The sequence below is a fragment of the Phocoena phocoena genome, chromosome 3 (assembly GCF_963924675.1).
Source record: "Phocoena phocoena chromosome 3, mPhoPho1.1, whole genome shotgun sequence".
Lineage (NCBI taxonomy): Eukaryota > Metazoa > Chordata > Mammalia > Artiodactyla > Phocoenidae > Phocoena > Phocoena phocoena.
Genome location: NC_089221.1, coordinates 151,297,450 through 151,309,586, shown reverse-complemented (window position 1 = coordinate 151,309,586; position 12,137 = coordinate 151,297,450). Strand labels below are relative to the sequence as shown.

Below are 12,137 nucleotides of genomic sequence, written 5' to 3'. Positions count from 1 at the left end.
TCTCCTTGCTGGCTAGGCAAGTAAAAATGGTGGCTCTAGTTGATTTGAATCCAAATAAAACATGAAACATGTTTTTTTTTTTTTTTCCTTTTTATGCTGCTGATCAAATAGAGCTATCTGGTTGTAAGCAACAGAAATTCACTATGGCTAACCTAAGCAAAAGGAAATTCACTGGAAAGGTAACACTGAATGGAAGGGAGGCCATAGAAACAGGCTTGGGAATAGACAGAGAGCAGAGCACCCAGGGTCCTGGAAGGAAGCGTTATAGGGATAGTCTCACAACAGAAGCAATCTGGTCAAGGTGATGCTGATGGGATGAGTGACAACCAAATGTTTTCAGTCTCTTTGTCACTCTGTGTAAGACTCAAATCTCAGGGGGGGACATCATCAGGTCATGTGTCCATCCTCTTAGCTACAGAGGGGCAGTCTACCTTATCAGACCACTAGAATGTAGTCAGTAAGGAACAGGTAACCAGCCGCCCCCCCACCCCGCTCCCCCGAATCTGGGATGTTTTTACCAGGAGAAGGTGAAATGGGTGCTGGGCTGGTAAACCCAACGAAAGATGCATGACGAACAGCCTTTGCTAGGACAGAATGTAAAACGAGGTAACATTTCCTGATCTTTGTCTACCTACCTGATATTTCATAGACAGAATCTCATTTAATCTTCTTAACAGCCTTGCATGGTAAATAGTAGTATTTGCATTTTCAAGGGGTAGAAAAAAGAGGTCAGAGAGGTGAAGAAACTTAACTAAGTTCCCACAGCTAGCTATTATAATAGTAGAGTCAAGGTTCAAATCCAGGTCTGTCTGACTCAATTTCTTTCCACTGCAGCCCCATGTGACCTTCTCACAGAACTGGGACACATGAAGCTGGGGGTTTAGATTGACCAGTGATTACGTTGTCAGGAGGGACAATAACTTAACCAATGGCAGAGATAGGCTGGGAGGAAAGGCCTCAGCTCATGAATTCTTTTGTGACTTGAAGGATGCTCTCTGGGGTCCTCTAATCATAAATTACCTCATAGGCCCAACAGACGAATTAACATCTTTTGTGTCTGCACAGAGCATTGATTTACAGCCTCAAGAGCCTGCTTCAGTATTTTTTTCTGCAAAGTCTCTCCCCTGGGCTTTGTGTTTTCTGTAAATGGCCTAAAGAAGACTCTCCAAGGTGACTTAAATAGATTCTATATTTAAACAGTGTAAACAATTTTTCTGAATGAGCCCATATTTTATCTTAGCTTAGGTTATGATTTTGCCAGTAAGGGCATTCATTTTTTTTTCAGCAAAATTGAAACTCATGGCAATTCTATATTGTGTTGTACAAAAGATATTTATCACTTAGCACAGGAATACAAATGCTACGAGGACAGGAATGTTTGTTTTGTACAGTGTTGTGGTTCCAGTGCCTAGAAAAGTACGTGGCCAATAATAGGCACTCAAGAAATATTTACGGAATGCATGATGGCATTTGTAACCATTCCATCTCTTCTCAGAGAATTGACTCTGTCCACAACCCCAGAAGGCCAGGCTGGGCCAAACTGACTCCATATATCTCTCAAGACTGAGGGATTTAGTTGGGGGAAGAGAGAGAACACTGGAGTCATAATACAGGTGGGCCAGGGCTAGATTTGGTGCCTGTGGCAGTCCAGAGCCATGGGCCAGTAGCAGTTTGGAGGTATAAAAAAACAAAAAAACAAAAAAAACAGAAGAAAATCAGTATTGCTGAATCAATCTTCATTTCCAACCCCAATTTCCCTTTCTGGCTTGATTCCTTTGCCATTTTAGACTTAAAAGTTTTAAAGTTGAGACTTCTATTTCCAGACAGGATGGAGTAATAGGGACTGGATTGATCCTCCTATCTGAAACAAGCAACAAAATGGGCAGAATATATGAAATGATGGTTTTCAAGATACTGGACATCATACAACAAAGGACGGTGATCCCTCAGAGCAGGGAACCAAGTGAGGTGAGTCTTACGACTGCCCCAGCTTACTGACTCAAGAGAATTTCCAGATCATGGTGTGGAGAAGGGGAGCAGAGGTGGAGTCTTGTGGACTCCTGGAGTTGAGGAGACAGAATTGAGAGTCCAGGGACACCAAGGCAGCTAGAGGTCACAGAACAGAGTACTGGAAAGGAGAGACCTTGGGGGCGGGGGGAGAGAGAGAGAGAGAGAGAACTCCAGAGATCTTCAGAGTCCCTTAGAGTATTCAGCAGGAAACTAATCAGTATATGATGTGAGGAAATGGGAGTGTGAAGATTATAGGAACAGTGCTTGTTGCCTCCAGCCAGACTGGAAAACCTCATAATTCACAGGGCATTGGGTAGAGTACACAAAAGAATCTTGCCCCTGTCATGGAAAATAATTAGTCCCAGACTGAACACTGCTCTTGTTCTACATAACAAGTCTTCAAAGCAAATACCTGATAGGATAAAATTGTTTTTAAGTAATTTAAATCTGTTCTAGAACAAAGCTCAAGAATATTTGTAGGAATATAAAAAGATCCAGTACCCAACAAGATAAAATTCACAATGTATGGCATCCAGTCAAAAATTACCGTGGATGAAAAGAATTGGAAAAATGCAACCCATCATAAGTAAAAGCAATCAATTGAACTGACACAGAGGTTGGAATTCGCAAAGAGGGACAGTGAAACCGTTATTATAACTATATTTCATGCATTCAGGATGTTACATAGAAACATGGGAGATATAAAAAAGACACAAAATGAACTTCTAGAGAAGAAAACTACAAAACTTGAGATAGAAAATTCACTGGATGTGATTAACAACAGATTAGACAGTGAAAAAGAAAAATATTAGTGAACTCAAGGATATAGCAACAGAAACTATCCGAAATGAAAATGCAGAGAAAAGAGAGGAAATAAAATAGAATAAGCATCAGTGAGTTGTAGACCAACCCCAGGCAGTCTGATATACATATCATTGAAGAACCTGAAGAAAATGAGAAAAGGGGAGACAGAAAAAAATACTTGAAAAAGATAATGGTCAAATTTTTCAAATTTGACAAAAACTATAAACCCACAGATCTAAGCATCTCAACAAATCCCTAGAACACCAAGAATTTGAAGAAAACTGCACTAAAGTACATCATGATTAAATTGATCAAAATCAATGATAAAGAAAAAAACCTTAGAAGTGGCCAGAGGAAAAAAGATGTGTTCCATATAGAAGGACAAAGATGAAGGTGACATCAGATTTCCCACTGGAAACAATGCAAGTAAGGCAACTGTGGTCCAAGCTTTTAAAACACTAAAAGGAAAAATCCGTCAATCAAGTATTCTATCCCTAGTAAAAATATCTTTCAAGAACGAAGGCGAATTAAAGACTTTTCAGAGATATAAAAGCTGAAAGAATCATCCCCAGCAGATCTGTACTACAGGAAAAGTTAAAGATCGTCCTTCAAGCAGAAAGATGATAACACGAAAATATGGATCTAGTTACAGAAGAATGAAGATCGTCAGAAGTGGTACATAGGTAACTATACAGGTAAATATATAATAGTTCTTTCTTATTATTTAAATATCTTTACGAGATCATTGGCCATTTATTTACTTATTTAAAATTTATTTTATTGAAGTATAGTTGATTTACAATGTTGTGTTAATTTCTGCTGTACAGCAAAGTGATTCAGTTATACATGTATATATACATTCTTTTTCATATTCTTTTTCATTATAGTTTATCACAGGATAGTGAATACAGTTCCCTGTGCTATACAGTAGAACATCGCTGTTTATCCATTCTATATATAATAGTTTGCATCTGCTAATCCCAAACTTTCAATCTGCCCCCACCCACCTTGGCAACCACAAGTCTGTTCTCTATGTCTGTGAGTCTGTTTCTGTTTCATAGATAAGTTCATTTGTGTCATATTTTAGATTCCACATATAAGTGATATCATATGGTATTTGTCTTTCTCTTTCTGACTTACTTCAATTAGTATGATAATCTCTAGGTCCATCCATATTGCTGTAAATGGTATTATTTTATTCTTTTTTATGATTAAGTAGTATTCCATTGTATATATATATATATATATATATATATATATACCATATCTTCTTTATCCATTCATCTGTCAATGGACATTTAGGATGTTTCCATGTCTTGGATATTGTAAATAGTGCTGCAGATAATTGACTATTTAAATAAAAATTATAACAATGTATCCTGGAATTTATATCATGTATAGAAGTAAAATGTATGACAAAAACAACATAAAGATTGAGAGGGAAGACATGGAAAAATTCTATTGTAAGGTTCTTAACTATATACAAAATGGTATCAAATCACTTGAAGATAGTCTGCGAGAAAGATGTATAAGATATGACATAATCTATATCTTACATAGATCTATAATATATGTCATACATATGTCTGATATAAGATGTATAGAGGCATACTTCAGAGTTATTGTGGGTTTAGTTCCAGACCACCACAATAAAGTGAATATCGCAATAAAATGCGTCACATGAATTTTTGGTTTCCCAGTGCATATGAAAGTTACGTTTACACTATACTGTAGTCTGTTAAGTGTGCAATAGCATGATGTCTAAAACAGCACTACACATACCTTAATTAAAAAATACTTTATTGCTAAAAAATGGAAACCCTCATCTGAGCCTTCACTGATCACAGATTACCATAGCAAATATAATCATAATGAAAAACCTTGAAACATTACAAGAATTACCAAAATGTGACACAGAGACCCAAAGTGATCAAACACTGTTAGAAAAATGGCACCGAAAGACTTGCTGGAACAGAGTTGCCACAAACCTTCAGTTGGTAAAACATGCAATATCTGTGAAATGCAGTAAAACGGGGTATGTCTGTACCTATATCTCACATATCTTCACATGTATATGATGTAAACCCTAAAGCCACCATGAAAATAGCAAAACGAAGAATTACAGAAAATAAGGCAATGAAGGAGATAAAAAGAAATCATAAAAACTACTCAGGTAAATCTACAGGAGTCGGAAAACGAGGAAAAGGAAAAAGCGAACCAAGAACAGGCACGACAATAGCAAACACACATTATGCATGCTGGACTACCTCTCAACCTCTACTCAAAGCGATATTTGTAGATTAAAAAATTTTTAATAGTGTTGATTTTTGAATCATATAGTAAGCTTATAGGAGAAGAAAATCCAACACGGGATCAGGAATTTCAGAGGTTATAGTTATGGTCTAAAGCAAGCATTCTAGTTACTCAGTCAAGGTCAGCCAAGCTTTATCTCTTTTCACTAACGTTATAAGCCATCATTTCGGGTATAAAATTAGCTTTAATAATCCTAAAGCCTCCCAAATATCTCATTTGTTATACTTGACAGTTCACTTGTTTTATTTAGTCTTTTATGAGCTTAAGCTCCCCTGTGATAGCATGCCTTCTGTATTCATTTACTTTTACAAACTCCAATAAAAATTTGTTGAAAAGCATCATTTTAACTTCCCCCTCCCTGCAGCGCATAAATCACCATACAGCTTAAAAGACCTGCCAATTTGGGAAACAAATGTGCTTTTGTGTTAGGGTTTACATTCCCAGCATGATCTAATGAGCTAATACCTGCTTGCATTTATATTCGGTTCCTGATGCTTGTGGGGGAGATTTTTACAGAACAAAATGGAAAGTTTTGTTTCACCTGGGCTTCAAGAGAGAAAATATGGAAAAAACCCCAAACCTCTAGCCAAACTGTTAAGTCCGTCTGAAATTCACACTCTGCAACGTGAAAAAAACCCTGAGATTTAAGCTACATTTTACTTTTTCCTGTTCCCTCAGCAATGACGTTCAAAAATCAGTGACCTAAGTTTGCCAGAAAGAGAACTCAAGGGTCTGTCTTGGAATCGTAAGGAATTGTCCCACTCTTTTGTTTTTTAATTATCCTGTTAGGCGTTCACAGAGACTTCCCTCCTTCTGTAGCTGCATTCCTGAGCTTTTTTCTTTTTTTTATGTTATGGGTAAGGAGGAAATTGGATGCTCTAAAGGTAAAAATGGCAGAAATTTACTTGTACAAGAAATACCTCTCAACCAGTACAAAAGTGATATATGCTGATTTGATCACCTAGACCTATCAGGTGAAGGAGTTGAGAGAAAAAAACACAGGTCAGTGTGGGATAGTTTGGAAAGAATCTAGGGAATTTTTCAAGCAAAGAAAAAAGGCTTTTTTTTTTTGGAGCAGCAGCTGAGCTTGACAGAAACAAGGATATGAGATGTATTATGAACATCATTTCCCGCCAACGAGGTTTCGGTTCGTATTTAAATTTCATGTCAAATATCTTTTAGCTGTTGAACTGTGTTTCATTGAACGTGATGCCACCTGAGATCAGACCGGTTGTCATGGGGCTTTAATATAAAGAGCAGTGGGCAGGGCAGTGTCAGGATTATTGACTCTGGGAGGACTCGGGCATTGGTGGTATTTCTCAGGGGAATCATTAGACAGAAAATTTACCTCTCAAATTGGCCTTTTTCTGGCCTCCAGATCCTGTTACCCCCATCTTGTAGTGTGTTCTTTTGGAGTTTCTTTCCAGATGAAAAATCCCAGGGAGACCTCCCTCCTTCAGTTCAGTCCTATCTGCCTTTTATCCTGGAGAAAGGACCCCCCATCCCCCAATCTTTCCTGCCTTCCAGGGTTAATGCTGAATTTCCACTACCTGTGTATTTCTGGGTAATTGCAGTGGAAACACTCCAGGATGGGTGGGTAGAATGTGGGGAGTTAATCATTAAGGCTGACATGACTGTCTTGAACCAGAAGCATATTCTTTCACTTGTGTTTGTTAGTAAAAGGGAGAGAAAGATGCAATAAAGCCGGGAAGCTTGGGGAATGACTACCTTAAGGAAAAGGATCTGGAAGAATTACGTTAAGCATTGCTTTAAGACTCTATAAGCGTGCGGTTCTTTGGGCAGGTTTGTGGCAAAAATTGTATCTGTGACCATGACTCATGACCCATGGTGTCAATAATGTGTGACAGTAGGGCTGAGGGTGGAAGAACAGAGCTGGTAACAGAGGCACAGGAGGGTCTGCTGTCTGTAATGCGGTTCTTTCATTTAAAATCAAGGTGCAGTTTGAACTGGCTAATTGAATGGAATTATTATTTAGGGTCAGGGTTTTTACAGAGAAAATTGTGGCTTCCAGTGTGGTGCGAGGTTCTCAAGGAGATAAGTCTATAGGTTTTCTAACGAGCCCTCAGGGGTGCCTACCTGGAAAGGGCTGACTGGGTCCTAGGCTCCGTGCCAAGCCCTGTATAAACATCATCTCATTTAATACTTATAACAATCCTGTTATGTCATCACCATTTTACAGGGGAAGAAACCAAGCTCAGAGAGGATAGAGGGCACACGCAGCCAGCAGCGGCAGGGTAGGGACGGGAAGCCTGGCAGTCTGACATGGAAACTGCTTGCTCATCGGATTCCCCACGCCTAGGAAGGCACGGCAAGGCGCGGTGATCTCGCCATTTACAGCTGTGAAGTCTGTCCTGTGAGGCGTTGCCCAGGGCAGCAGGGGAGGGGCTCAGGGACAATCATCTCCACCAGGCCTTCTTGCTTCCATCTTGTCCCTTCCTCTATTTTAGCTCTGTGGGTAATTATTTAGTTCGCCGGCTCCCGCACTAGACTCAGAGTTCCCAGTAGGCAGTGGCGTGTAGGTGAAAAGAACACGCGGGTGGGAGTCAGGCAGCTGGCACCCTCATTAACTCTGCAACTTTGGGTAGGTTTTTGAACCTGATTTTCCACTCCGGCAAAGTGAAGATGAGGAGGCTTATGAGGAGGGATTCTTTAAAGGGTGGACGACATAAGGCGAGTTCTTTCTGGTTTACTCTTTGAGAGTAAGTCTTGTATCTTGCTTACCCTGTCGCTCTTGGTACGTAGTGAGGCTCAGGAAAATATAGTGGCTCAATGAATGCAGTGCTAGCAAAAGAAAAATTTTCACCTTTGTCAGTTTTTAGGGGATTTCAAGCAGAGGAGTCCTCTTTCCCAGGTTCTGGCGGTCATAGTCAGGGAAGAGTGGGTCCAGGCGCGGGTCCCGCGTGGATGCTGGAGCCCATACCGGTGAGGTTGGTGCCTGAGAGAGCGCAGTCGGGGCGCTGGAAGCCAAAACCGCCGGCAGAGGGCGCCCCGGGCCCGCTGAGCGCGTGGCTCTGGGGTTGGGGCGCTCGCCGGGCGCTGGACACTGGCTGCAGTCCGGCCTTGACCGCAGCCGTGGACGAGCCCATTACCCCAGCTGAGCGCGAAGTGAGAGCCCTCTGGGCGCAGCGGAGCGCACCGGCCAGGCGCGCTGCTGCGCGGAGCCCTCCCGGCGAGCGGTGAGTAGAGGCGCCCGCAAGGCACATCTCACCCTAGTTGGGGGGCACTTGGAGGCAGCGCCTGTCGGACCTGGGCGCGCTGTTCTGGTGGTTGGTGTCCGTGGGAGAGTGAGCGCTGTCCCTGCTTCCGTTTGGTCTTTGGGAAAGGCTTCGGGTTGACCCCAGGAGGCGCTGAGTGTCGGGCGGAGCTTTGCTTTCCGGCGACTCGGGCTCATCTGAGGTTTTAACATCGGATCTTTTCTCGCGGGCCCCTGTCGGGTGCTGTCCCGAGTGCCAGGGGCCCGGGGTTCGGCGGGGTAACCCGCGGCGGGCGAGCGCTCACCTGGACGTCCCCCACCCCTTTCGCCCGCGGCACCAACCGGGGGAACCACGTGGGGCTGTCGCCTGTAACTCTGCCTGTCAAGCGAAGCCCGCCTCCAGGGCAGGGGAGGGGACGCAGGGTGGGTGGGCTGTGCCCCGAGGGAACCTGGCCAGCCCGTGCGCCCGCCGGTGCCAGCTCGGCTTTCCCTGCCTCGTGTTCTCACGGGCTCCTTGGGAGGTAGCGGGCAGCTCCGCGGGAAGGCGCAGGGCTCTTCCCCGAGGGACCAGAGGCCACTCGAGGGGCGCCCGGGCGCTCGTTTTCCGGAGAAGGGAAGCAAAGAAGCTGCCCAGGTGACTAATACTGGGGGTGCCCTCTCTCAAGGAAGCTCCAAGCGTCCGGGGGCATTTTTCGGGGTCTCGTCCTCTTTGAACCATCTCTAGGCATTGGAGGCAGTGGGGGCAGCGCCAGCTCTCTGTGGACCTGGCCCAGGATCCTTTTCCTAAACCCGCTCCGGCGACTTTTGCGCATCGGGAGCAGAACCCCAGCTGCGCGCGCAGGATAGGACTGAGGCGTGCCTCCCGGGCGCCTCGCGAAGCCCGCTCTCCCCGAGCTCCTGGGGGCTTGGAGAGAGACAACCCCAAGGCAAGGTAGGTGGCTCAGAGGGGGTTGGATTGGGCTTGACAGTAAAGATGCGATCTGCTTATCTTGACAAACGTCCTTTGCTTTCTCTTTGCTTTCTAGAGCTTTGGGGGAGCTGGTGCAGAGCCAGGGGCTTGGAGGAGCAAGGCATGTATTTTCAGCTGCGCCTCAGAAGGGGAGAATTCTCTGTCACCACCAGAAAGACAACAGCCGTGAAATGTGACGACCATTGACTAGCTCATCAGAAGACTGGGAGTCTCTGGATTGATAGCTTAGAATATGCTAAAAACCCAGTGTTTTCCATGGGGCATTGAAGGGCCAACTGGTCCCCGTGACAGTGAATTGGAGCAAGGGAGTCAGAAGACAGTTGTAGAGAGCAAGAGGGAGCTTCCAAGGGGCTGATCTGGACTGCCAAGGGCAGGCTCCTGCCACACAATTGCTGCAGCCCTCTAATGGAATGCTGGTGAGGTCCTCCACCCAGGGGAGCAAGTGGGGCTGTGCAAGGGGCTGCCTGACCAGCGAGGACTCCTGCAGGTCTGACCAACCCCTAATCCCTGCTTAGGAAACTGAGGGGTGTCCGAGCCCCCTCTGCGCTCTCCCTCAGGAAGATGAGGACTCTGAACACCTCTACCATGGACGGCGCCGGGACCATGGACGGCGCCGGGATGGTGGTGGAGAGGGACTTCTCCTTCCGCATCCTTACAGCCTGTTTCCTGTCGCTGCTCATCCTGTCCACACTCCTGGGGAACACGCTGGTCTGTGCTGCTGTCATCAGGTTCCGACACCTGCGGTCCAAGGTGACCAACTTCTTCGTTATCTCCTTGGCCGTGTCGGATCTCTTGGTGGCCGTCTTGGTCATGCCCTGGAAAGCGGTGGCTGAGATCGCTGGCTTCTGGCCCTTTGGGTCCTTCTGTAACATCTGGGTGGCCTTTGACATCATGTGCTCCACTGCGTCCATCCTCAACCTCTGTGTGATCAGCGTGGACAGGTATTGGGCCATCTCTAGCCCCTTCCGGTATGAGAGGAAGATGACCCCCAAGGCAGCCTTCATTCTGATCAGCGTGGCATGGACTTTGTCTGTTCTCATCTCCTTCATTCCAGTGCAGCTCAGCTGGCACAAGGCGAAACCCACAAGCCCCTCTGGTGGGAATGCCACTTCCCTGGATAAGACCACCGACAGCTGTGACTCCAGCTTGAGCAGGACATATGCTATTTCATCCTCCCTAATAAGCTTTTACATCCCTGTGGCCATCATGATTGTCACCTACACCAGGATCTACAGGATCGCCCAGAAACAAATACGGCGCATCTCGGCCTTGGAGAGGGCAGCAGTCCATGCCAAGAGCTGCCAGACCACTACAGGTAACGGAAACCCCGTGGAGTGTTCTCAACCAGAAAGCTCCTTTAAGATGTCCTTCAAAAGAGAGACTAAAGTTCTGAAGACTCTGTCTGTGATCATGGGGGTGTTTGTGTGCTGCTGGCTCCCTTTCTTCATCTTGAACTGCATGGTGCCCTTCTGTGGGTCTGGGGAGACCAAGCCCTTCTGCATCGATTCCATCACCTTTGACGTGTTTGTGTGGTTTGGGTGGGCTAATTCCTCCTTGAACCCCATCATTTATGCCTTTAACGCTGATTTTCGGAAGGCATTTTCCACTCTCTTAGGATGCTACAGACTTTGCCCGGCGACGAATAATGCCATAGAGACGGTTAGCATCAATAACAATGGGGCTGTGGTGTTTTCCAGCCATCACGAGCCTCGAGGTTCCATCTCCAAGGACTGCAATCTGGTGTATCTGATCCCACATGCCGTGGGCTCCTCTGAGGACCTGAAGAAGGCTGAGGCGGGTGGAATAGCTGAGCCCTTGGAGAAGCTCTCCCCAGCCCTGTCTGTCATTTTGGACTATGACACTGATGTCTCCCTAGAGAAGATCCAGCCCATCACACAAAACGGACAGCACCCGACCTGAACTCCAAAATGAATCCTAGCAGACATGCTCATCCCAGAAGCTAGAGGAGACTTCTCTGGGGCTTGCTGTGAAGAAACTAAGGTGTGGTGAGACTCAGATGTCGGGCGAGCCCTCCTCTGCTGCTTCCCCTCAACACACAACTAACTACATTTTAATCTACATTCCAGTGTGTTTTCTGTGTTGTTCATAGCGAATCAAGAGGGACACAAGTGAAGCGAATGTTCATAAGGGACGTGTCTTTGGCTCCAAAATTATTTTTAGAAACTGAGCCTTATCTTAGGACTTAAGAAACAGGGCAAAGAATCAACAATGAACAGCTTCACTTAAATATTAAATCTTTCCCAGAAGGAAGTGAGAAGGGTTGAGTTTGCTGTGTACAAACAGGTGCTAACACTGGTCCAAGCAAAGTTTTCAGATTGTAAAGGTAGGTGCATGCCTTCATAAATTATTCCTAAAAAATAATTGAGCCTTACAGTAGGAATGGGATTTTTTTTTTCCAGAGTTGATGCTTTGTTGATATTGGTTTATTTAGTTATTGTATTATATAGATATTTTTAATTTATTATAATAAATCTATATTTATCATATTTAATAGGGTAAATGAATGAGTTATCTGAAATCTTACAATAGCATTTTTGTCCATTTAACTAGCACTTTATAAGCCGATGAAACAAACACATAGACTCTCTGAGAGTCTAAATGCTCACGTATAACTTCCAGAAACACGGCAAAGTCTAATAGAAAAAAAACAAAGAAGTTGTGATGATTCCTTAAAATTCATGGGAACAAATAAATACGAGGTGAGAATTGACAAATGCTGTGATTGCTTTTTTTTTCTCCTCAAAAGATTTTGAAAGATTTAAAAAAGCATAGCTACTCTTGTGTTCAAAATCTCTTAAGTGACAA

General features: G+C 44.4%; 1 protein-coding gene across 1 annotated transcript; it reads left to right on the top strand.

The window, feature by feature from the left end:
• The first annotated feature begins 8,863 nt into the window (after positions 1–8,863).
• On the top strand, positions 8,864–11,690 carry DRD1 (dopamine receptor D1). Its single transcript, XM_065874334.1, has 2 exons — positions 8,864–9,272; positions 9,367–11,690. The coding sequence occupies exon 2, from the start codon at positions 9,873–9,875 to the stop codon at positions 11,229–11,231; it is 1,359 nt and encodes a 452-aa protein (XP_065730406.1). The 5' UTR covers positions 8,864–9,272; positions 9,367–9,872; the 3' UTR covers positions 11,232–11,690.
• The last annotated feature ends 447 nt before the right edge of the window (positions 11,691–12,137 follow it).